The 10,291-nt window shown below is 30.0% G+C and overlaps 1 protein-coding gene across 1 annotated transcript; it reads left to right on the top strand.

Moving 5' to 3' along the window:
• The first annotated feature begins 4,682 nt into the window (after positions 1-4,682).
• LOC143565060 (UDP-galactose/UDP-glucose transporter 4-like) lies at positions 4,683-9,210 on the top strand. The gene is made up of 7 exons (XM_077052156.1): positions 4,683-4,894; positions 6,660-6,688; positions 6,773-6,974; positions 7,681-7,923; positions 8,040-8,141; positions 8,660-8,767; positions 8,848-9,210. Exons 1-7 carry the CDS (start codon positions 4,766-4,768, stop codon positions 9,073-9,075), a joined length of 1,041 nt encoding a protein of 346 aa, XP_076908271.1. The 5' UTR covers positions 4,683-4,765; the 3' UTR covers positions 9,076-9,210.
• Positions 9,211-10,291: the final 1,081 nt, after the last annotated feature.

Consider the following 10,291-nt stretch of genomic DNA (forward strand, 5'->3'; position numbering starts at 1 on the left):
TTTGGCTTTATAGCATGAGAATAAAAGTGACCTAAAGATATGTAATTTGCTGAAGACTTATTGAAGATGGTACCAAGTAAATGGTACACATTGTTTGTTTTTACTGATCAATGTAGAGGTTTAATCAATGGTTAATTTTGCCATTTGTGCAAATTGTCAACATAAAAGCTCATTGTCAATGTAGACTTTTTGTTAAGGTTGATCTAGTGATGACCGTGGATTGGATTTGGGAGGGGTTTAGGTAATCCCAACCCGACACTCAGTTTTGGAACCTGTCGGTTTTATTTCAGCTAAGTACCCATTGGGTATTGCGCAAACCCGTTGGTTTCGGGTGTGTGTATTAGTTTAATAGAAATACCTATCAGGTATCTATCGTGTTTTGACATAATATAACGGTTCAATTACACTGGGTAATTATTAATCAATTATGAAAAATTTTAGCCACCTTTTCTCGAATTTCTAGTTCTTTGTTTCACAACCAATTCATATAATTTGAAACAATACCACGATAATAATAGTATATGTGAGTGGTGGGAAGTGACAAATTATTAGTTGTCCGTTAGTGGGAAGTGACAAAAACAAATAAGGTAAAAGTTGTAAGTGGTGGATAAGAAATTAAAAAGTAAAAGTGTTATCAGGCAACGGGTTAATGGGTGAAGGTTGTGAGTGTTAAAAACCAGTATTCCAATAATGATTAAATTAATTAATAGTTTTTTAATTTTTTTCCTTGCTAGGGCCCATGATGTTGAAGCCCTTTTTGAAAGCCCAACTTATCATTCTAAAGCAACACAAGGTCACAAGCCCTAACTAGTATATTTCTTCTGTTTGGTGTATTGTATTTGTATCCATAACATGCTTTTAGTTAGTAGTCACATATATTTATTGTAACTTATGTGTCTTGGATATATGCTTGATATATGATATTATGTATATTTTATATAGTTATATTGTAAAGGGTTTATTATTATTTATTGATCCATATTTATAAATTTGGCTTAATGTTATTAGCTGTCATTGTTACAGTCATGATATAGGTAAGTTTTATTGATCCATATCCTATTTACGTTAATAGGATAATGCCCGTGTGATACACGGGTGGTTAAATAGTAAAACAAAAATGTTAAATTTAATAATATACATATTAACTTATCTTATGGATTCTTAAGATATAAATAATTTCCTAAAATACATAGATTACTAAGAATAATTTGAATTTGCATTTTAAAAGGAATAAAATGGAATTTTGAATCTATACCAATTAAGAAAAATAAAAGACTAACATCAATTCAACCTAGTTGAGTTGATAAGTCATAAACATTTTTAAAGCAAGATAGTGAGTTCAAATCTCACCAACAACAAGAGTCTAATTGTATGGCATAAAAATTATGTTGCTTTAATATTATAGGTAGATATCAAGTACTCTGTATTACTTTAATACTAAGTACATAAAACCATGTGTTTATTAGCTTATGCAAGTATAAATATTAGATACTTGAAATATGAATCACATATAATGATATATGAGGCAAACGAAATGGCACTTTTAAAGAAAGAGAGTTATGACATTCAAAATACCTGAACAATGGACAGGTTTAAAACTAATTCATATAATTTACCACAATTTCATTTCTTTATTTATAAGTTGAATATATTTGTATAATTTAAATTATTAAACAATATTTTCAAATGTTATACGAAAAACGATCATATTACAATATTATTCAAGCATGATTTGAGAAAATATGCAATTTTGTATGCTTGAAGGGAGATATATGCAATTGCCTCTAACAACTTTTTATGTTTTTTTAAATAAAAATAAAAAAATTGTCACTTTATTTTTTTTTACTTTATTTAGTCACGCAAAAGAAGCCAGCAAGACAAATTATATGGCGTGTTGTGTTTTTCTTGTGATTTAATTCGAACATGTATGGTAATGAACCTAAATTTAATAAAAAGTAGGTTTAGTAAAATGGCCGGTGTGTTAGTTTACTTCCTTTTATTTATCTTCTCTAAAACAAGGACATGGAGTTATTAATATGATTCATGTTATGTTTGACACTTTAGATAGCTTATTATTAAAAATAGTTCAAATTGTATGGGATACAATATTAATCTTAAATATATAAACGAACCCTTTAAAAGCTCTCTGATTGATTCCTGCATTTGACCCGAATTTACAGGTATGGGTCTCACCAAACCCAGATAACCTTAAACGGGTTATAACATCTTATTAAATTAAAAATTAATCCATCAAATATTTGATATGAAAATTATATAAATAGAAATATACTAAAATTAATATCCGATTTTTTTAAAACAGTATAATTTATAATTAAGAAACAACTTTATAGTAAAAAAAAAATAAGCGGGACATGGGTCTCACCAAACCCATATAGCTTTTAAACGGGTTATAACATCTCATTTATTTGTGAAACATTTTTATCATCAAACCCCAATTATTAATTTTCTTACAATAAATAAAATTAAAATCTAAAAAAATATATCAATATTATAAACGAAAAATCTAAAACAACCACCGTAATACGAACGATAAAAGCTAGTATTGATATATTTTACTTTCTATTCTATATAAAATAACGATATTTACATTTAAGAAATGTTTTAAAAACCCATGTCCTGTTGAGATTTTTGAAGCTTTTAGGACATTGGATGTTTTGGTTTAAAAAAATCACTTTATTGAAAATCATGTGTTGGTTTAAATAGCAAATCATTGTTTATAGAAAATCATGAGATTTAATTTTATAGTTGTTTTATACGCGTGAAATGTGATTTTTAGAGTTGTTATTTCATTTTTATATTACTTTTATTACAAAAATAGTAAATAAACCATGACTTACATGATTATAAAAGGTAGATACTACGTATGATTATATATAAGGCAAAAGAAAAGACAATTTTGGAGATTCATGAGTACAAAATTACGTATACTAGAATTGTATTAATGTATTACTTATTACTAGTATTAAAATATATGATTTTAGAGAGAGACAAGTAATAAAAACAGATACTCAAATCCGATTTGCATTTTATTATGAGTTGAAAAATACCTTTTAAGCGATGCACGACTTTAAAAGAACATGCTCGAATTTGATTCACCTATCATTTATTGATTTGCGGAATAAACATTTTCTAGATCAGATATTAGAATTTAACTCATATATTATTTAAGTAATCCGTTGTGTTAGATGTAAAATGTGAAATATGAGTTTGTCACATAGATCTTGCACATTTCACATTCATTTATTCAATACTTTAGTACCTATTTAAATTATAAGAAATATGAAACATATAAAAAATATGACACAAAATAAACTAAAATTCATTTGAAGTATATGTTTTACTTCATATTTTATAAACAATCCTAGACATAACCTACTAGAATTAATCACAAGCACACAGGCAAAACTTTTATATACACTCCACCAAATTTGTACAAGGGCTATTTTGTGTTTCGTTATCGTGTATGTTTGATGATTAACTAGTATCTATGCAGCATTGTTCACGACAAAAGGCGCTGTACGTCGCCTTTATACCTTTGACAAATCACTTTCCCTCTGTTCCCCAGGATCATATTATGTACATTATGCATTCCTTATGCTTTCTTTCGACTACATTTGTGTTGGATTGATGATAACCCACTTTTCTTGGTTTTTTAATAACTCCGAATCCCCGTTCGATATATTTTATTGACGATTCTTGGGCTTTTTTTTATTTTGAATAAAATTCATTTATCCTCAAGTTAGTGTAAACACTTTCACAATAGTTGCGTAATTTGTATAAATACCATCAGAATTCCAAATTTATGTTCAATATATTTTGAAATTTAAATGGTAGAGGGTGGCTAGAGTGATGATCATACCTCATAGACGAAAATGACATTTTACACTAAATTTAAAAAATATTATTTTATTTTACTTTTTTATTAACAAAAAAGGCACCGACAATCCAACACCCCTGGCACCCTGTCAGAAGACCTATCCGGCTCAATTTATAACAAATTGCTTCAGACAAAACTCCAAACTATGGCTTCACATAAGAAAAATAATAATATTACAGCTAATCAACTGACGCTTGGTAATAAATAGGATTATTTTGTTGTTTGAAAAATAAAAGATAATAATAATAATAACAATAATAAAAAAAAGATAAAAATAATAAAACAATAGGTAATAATGCTTTAGTTAACCAATGAGCTGATGATGGAGAATTAAGAAAGAGACCTGGTGTTTCAAGTGACTCTGGTTTGATTCTTGCCCTATTATTTAGTTTTAGTGGCATCGAGGTGAGGGTGAGAGATTAGGTGAGTAAGTGACATTTATCAATTAGATCCTTGAACTAAACGCACTGTCGTAATTTCTGACGAGTGTTCACAGATGTTATGATGGTTTTCCCCGAATCAAAAGACGGATCCATCCCACTCCGTTAAGAAAACAATACATTGTTTGTTGAAAAAGAAAAACCCCTAATATAATATTACACCTCCTCTCCTTCTTCATGAGTTGGCGGCTTCTCACAAAACCAGACTCTGTCCGTATTTGCAAACTCCATCTCATCTCATCTCTCTCCAAATTAAATGTAAAACCCACCCTTAATGCTTCATGTCTTCTCAACAACGTGATTGAACCGATACGCTCCCTCTATTCAATTCTTTTTTAAACTACATGCACAAATCCCACTTGATGATCAATTAATATTAATATATATACACATACACACCAAAAGCTATTAGCTTTTTACAGCAAGAATGAAGAACAACGAAGAACAATCTCGATCTCTGTTTGGTATCTCTCTTTCTGATCGACCCAAATGGCAACAGTTTCTCATTTGCTCTTCTGGGTTCTTCTTTGGTTACCTTGTTAATGGCGTTTGTGAGGTAATTTTTTTATAAAGTTTGTATTTTTAGTAATTTTTTAGGGTTTTTGAGATTTTTTTTCAAGATTTTTAAAACCCATGTTTGGTTTGCTGAGGTTTTTCAGGAATTGGGTGTCTTTTTATTTAAAAACCTAATTTTGATATGAAAGATTGGTCAAGATTCTTGATTTTTTTGAGGTTTTTCAAGATGTTGGTGTTCTTTAAAACCCATGTCTGATTTGCTGAGTTTGTTCAGGATTTGGGTTTAAAAATCCAATTTTGATCTGAAAGACTATTCAAGAATCTTGATTTCTTTAAAACTCTTGTTTGATTTTTGAGGTTTTTCAAGATTTTGGTTTGTTTGATTTTCTGAGATTTTTCAGGAATGGGTGTTCTTTAAAAAACCAATTTTGATCTGAAAGATTGTTCAAGCATGAAGAATCTTGGTTTCTTCAAACCCATGCTTGATTATTATTATTATTATTATTATTATTATTTTAATTTTATTTTTTTTTGAGAATTTGGGTTTTCTTTTAGAGAATCTACAAAATGTGCCAATAAGTTTAATAACTTTATATTAAATTAATGTGGGGATGGATTGATCTTGAATTCTTGATGAAGTTTATGGCTTGCATGCAGCACTTTGTGTAAATTGCCTGCATACTTTTGGTTGATTTAGGCTTTATTGAGTCTTTCTTAATCTTAACTCTTACTTTATCTTTACATATGTGTGCTTTTTGTCAGTATTTTTTTATTAAAGATATTGAGTACTTGATTATTGCCTTGTGGTTTTGGTGAATCCTAAATGGGTCCTACACAACTTATAAAAAAAGTTCTTTTCTCAATTTAGCACCAAGGAATAATGCAAAGGTTTGTTTGTTTGAAGTTTTGGATGATATCATTGTCTTTCTTTGAGTTTGAAGTTAAGATTTTGTTTTTTTCACAGAAACTAATTATTTAGGAACATAAGTTAATATTTAATTTTTGAATAATTTGTTTTTGGTATGGAAAACCTGTTAAATTAGTTTCAAACTCAAAGAAAGATGATGATATGATTAAAATTTAAAACAAACAAACCTTTGGAAGGATTATTCCTTGACACCAAATTGAGAAAAGAGTTATTTTTATAAGTTGAGTAGGTCCCTTTTAGGTTGCACCAAAGCTACAAGGAAGTAATCAAATGCTCAACATCTTTAATAAAAAAAAAATAGAGACTAAAAGCATACATATGAAAAGAAAAAGTAAAATGACTAAGATTAAGAAAGAGCCAATGAAGCTTAAATTTTACCACAAATATGCAGGCAATTAGCAAAAAGTTAATATGTTACTTGTCTAGAATGGCTAAAGATAACTTCTTTGGGTAGGTTCTATTAAAATTTGTTTTCGATATATTATTTTAATTTTTGATGATCACTTTATTTAATTTCTGCGTGTTTTTTTGTTTAAGGACTTGAAATCTAAACCTGTTTTATTGTTTGTGTTGAATTTGACCAAAAAAAAAAAAACAATTCATTTGTCTAAAGATTCAAATGCTAAATTTTGGTTATCAAAAATCAAATTTTACATGATATATTTAGTTGTGTGATCTTAAATTGTGTTTCTTTATTTTTTTATTAATTTATTTGATTAGAATAATGTGCTGTCATGTGACTCATGTTTAGCGTTATAAATATATCCTTGGACTATCAAAAGTCAACTATGGACTTTTGGTTTTGTAAGTAATGCAGCATTAGTTTCTTTTTATGTTGATTAATGCTAATGAATACATTCATGTATTTTTTTTTCAGGAATATGTATATAATCGTCTTAAATTCAGGTTGGTCATCTACGCTAAATCTTGAATTTAATGATTGTTAAAAATGTTTTAAAACTTTTTTCATGAAAATTTTATTTTGTGTAGTTATGGCTGGTATTTTACATTTGTTCAAGGATGGGTTTACATTGCTTTGATTTATTTGCAAGGGTTCACCACCAAGCAAATGGTGAACCCATGGAAGACATATGTTAAGCTCTCGGCTGTACTCATGGGTTCACATGGTCTCACCAAAGGGTCTTTGGCTTTCCTAAATTACCCTGCTCAACTCATGTTTAAATCCACCAAGGTGAATACTTTATTTCTGTATATGTCAAAAGTTTAGATTTTAATTTGCTTCGGACAATGTTTGCTTTCTGTACATTATCACCCTGAAAGTGTGTCTCATGTTGAAGAACGCTAGGAGTGTAAACAAGACGAGCCAACCTTGAGCTCGTTTGACTTATGTGAGCTCGGCTTGTTTCAAGCTCTTTTCCTAAAGTTTGAACTTGGCTTGGGCTTGACTGTTTATATTTATTAATTAAGTTATATACATTTTTAATAATTTTTTATGTGTTTATAAGTCTTAATTTTTATATATAGCATGATATATATTATTTGGTTATATTTTAGTTTAATTTAATAAACAGTAATATAAACTGTAATTATTAATATAAAAATATATATTGAATATAGTAAATAAAAATTATAGGCTTGTTTAGCCTAGTTGTGCTCGGGCTCGTCACTCGATCTCATGCTCGTTTATGCTTGGTGCAATATGGCTTTTAACGAGCTGATTTTGAGTAGCTCACGAGCCGGCTTGGCTTGTTTATACCTCCAATTCTCCTAAAGGATTCAATATCTTGATGATATTCATGCGTTTTTAATCGTATGGCAACCATGCAATGTTTGGTTGTGTAAAGTCCTGTGTCATAATTTTGACGTCTTTTTATGGCATGTTATTTCTGATCACAATATATCATTTTGGTTGAACTTTTTGAACTTAAATTTGATAGGTTCTGCCTGTGATGATTATGGGAGCATTTATTCCCGGGTTAAGACGAAAATACCCTCCCCACGAATATGTTTCCGCGTTACTTTTGGTTGTGGGTTTGATACTATTCACCCTCGCGGATGCAAATACGTCCCCAAATTTTAGCATCCTCGGTGTTGTGATGGTTTCTGGTGCGTTGATCATGGATTCGTTTCTTGGGAATTTTCAAGAAGCTATATTTACCATGAATCCCGATACGACTCAGGTGATTTGCGCGTGACTTGATCTGTTTTTGTGTTTATGGGCACGTGACTTGATCTGTTCTTGGGAATTTTCAAAAGTTGACTTTTTTTGGTCGGGAATGATCGGTTTCTTGTGCAGACGGAGATGCTATTTTGCTCAACCGTTGTGGGCTTGCCTTTTTTGATTCCACCAATGCTTTTGACCGGAGAGTTGTTTAAAGCTTGGAGTTCTTGCTCTGAGGTGAAGTTTCTTTAATTTCAGTTGGCCATTTTTAGTGCTTTGCAAGTTGCAATTAATTATGAAATTGTTTTATTATTATGTGTCATTAGCTTACACAATTTTGCAATTTTTGTCATAGAAAGTCAACATTTTCTTAGTTTGACTTAAAAGGTCAACCCTTTTAGCTTTCAAGTTCAATATTATGTAAACCTTTTACAAGTATAACACCCATTTAGTGATTAACATCTCTTGAAAAGTTTGAAGGTTGACTTCAACCAAAAAACCTATAAGTTTGACCTAAGTCGGTCAAGATTTGATACGAACGGCCACACATTTTGACCGCTTTGCTAACATGTTGTAGCAATCATTTATCATTGCATGTTTATCGTGTCGGTTAAACAAATCTTGAAAGTTTCAAGATTTTCATGCCAAATTATATCTTCTAACGGTGTAGGTTGACCCACAAAGTCAAAACTGACCTATGCTAAAAAAAGTAGTGACCTTTACATACTTCTGACAATCTTTGTATTTGTGTGCAGCATCCTTATGTATACGGTGTCTTAGTCTTCGAAGCAATGGCAACGTTTGTCGGTCAAGTCTCGGTTCTTTCCTTAATCGCCATATTTGGGGCGGCCACCACAGCAATGGTACATTTAACTTCAATGCCAATATTATTATCACCATCACATTTATACTGCATGCTTCTGAACTTGTCTTAATGACATAGATAACAACGGCTAGAAAGGCGGTTACTTTGTTGCTATCATACTTGATCTTCACAAAGCCGTTAACCGAGCAACATGGGACGGGCTTGATTCTGATATCCATGGGAATCGTGTTGAAGATGTTACCCGAGAACAAACCGGCTCCAATAATGGTCTCGAAGACGAAAGAATCGGTTAAAGATGAGAATTCGATAAACGAAGAGGATGAAGAAAAGAGACCTTTGGTTTGATTACAGTATATTATTATTATTATTATTATTAATTATTTTTATTTACTTGGTTTTTGTGTTTTAAAGAAGTGTAGGAAATTTTATTCAGTTTGCTGCCTTTAAGTATTTGAAGGTGGTTTGTGGCATGAATAATAATTAAAGGGTTTATTAGGTAAATTAATTCAGAAATAAAAATATTTGAAAATGATGAATCAAGCTTTATTACATATTGAGGTAGAACATAGTTTGTTTGATCTTTCTATTTATAGGAAGGACTCCACAAAAGTACACAACCCATAATAATGATAATATAGCACAATGGACCACATATTAACTAATCACTAATCTGTGTTTTATTTATCATTTTATTTATTTTCTTCACCATTATAACTAGCTAGTTAATCCATAACATACTCGTTAACGGGTGAGCTGCTAAAGCCTCACTGCCAGTGTGATTATAATAACGTGATGCTTTAACTAGCCCTTGTTATTTTAACCACATCACATAGCCTTACCAGACTGAATTTAATATTTCAAATAGTTTAAAAATGATGTACATCATGTTTAAACCTTGCTTGACATGTTTAATTTAATTATCATGCTTAAAACTTATTAAACATGTTTATTTTAATAATCAGACGTATGATTTAGCTTATTTTCATAAATAGAATCTATTAGATATCACTAGTCTATGGTTGGTGTAACACATTGACATATATTGGTTGGTACCAACGAAGGTCGAAGTGTACGCTTTGTACAACCAAGACTATGTAGTAAGAGCTTAGACTTAAGTTGCAAGATCCATCGCATTTACCCTAGGTCGCGTGCCCATTTAGGAACGTGGCGTAATCTCAGTATGATAAGCTGGATTGGAAATTGAACTTTAACATTAAAATTGCGATGTCTTTAACATTAAAATCTTACTATTATATTAAAGCAAAACACTGTGGATAGGATGACACATAAGCTATTTCTAAAATTAAACCATGTGGAAATCTATTAAATTAATTTGCTACATTTATTATTACTTTTAAAATTCCTAATTAAATTTTCATTAACTCTCATTTAGTGTGATTTCAAGAAATTAAAAAATGTTTAAGTTTATTTATTTATTAAGCCTTTTAAACTAATTTTTAAATATTTTATTTCAAAATATTGTTATTATAAAGATCCTTTGCGCAAAACAACTAATATATGCATAAACTATTAAAAGTCTCTCATGTGTACATCTAAATAC

This window comes from Bidens hawaiensis, unplaced genomic scaffold, assembly GCF_021521415.1.
Source record: "Bidens hawaiensis isolate Kalapana, Puna unplaced genomic scaffold, B.hawaiensis_p1.1 tig00022253_1, whole genome shotgun sequence".
Classification (NCBI taxonomy): Eukaryota; Viridiplantae; Streptophyta; class Magnoliopsida; order Asterales; family Asteraceae; genus Bidens; species Bidens hawaiensis.

Bases quoted from the DNA above. Each gene is read 5' to 3' on its own strand.
- LOC143565060 (XM_077052156.1), top strand. From the start codon at position 4,766: ATGAAGAACAACGAAGAACAATCTCGATCTCTGTTTGGTATCTCTCTT. The intron at 8,142-8,659 runs GTGAAGTTTCTT...ATTTGTGTGCAG, and splicing joins CTTGGAGTTCTTGCTCTGAG to CATCCTTATGTATACGGTGT. The intron at 8,768-8,847 runs GTACATTTAACT...TTAATGACATAG, and splicing joins GGGCGGCCACCACAGCAATG to ATAACAACGGCTAGAAAGGC.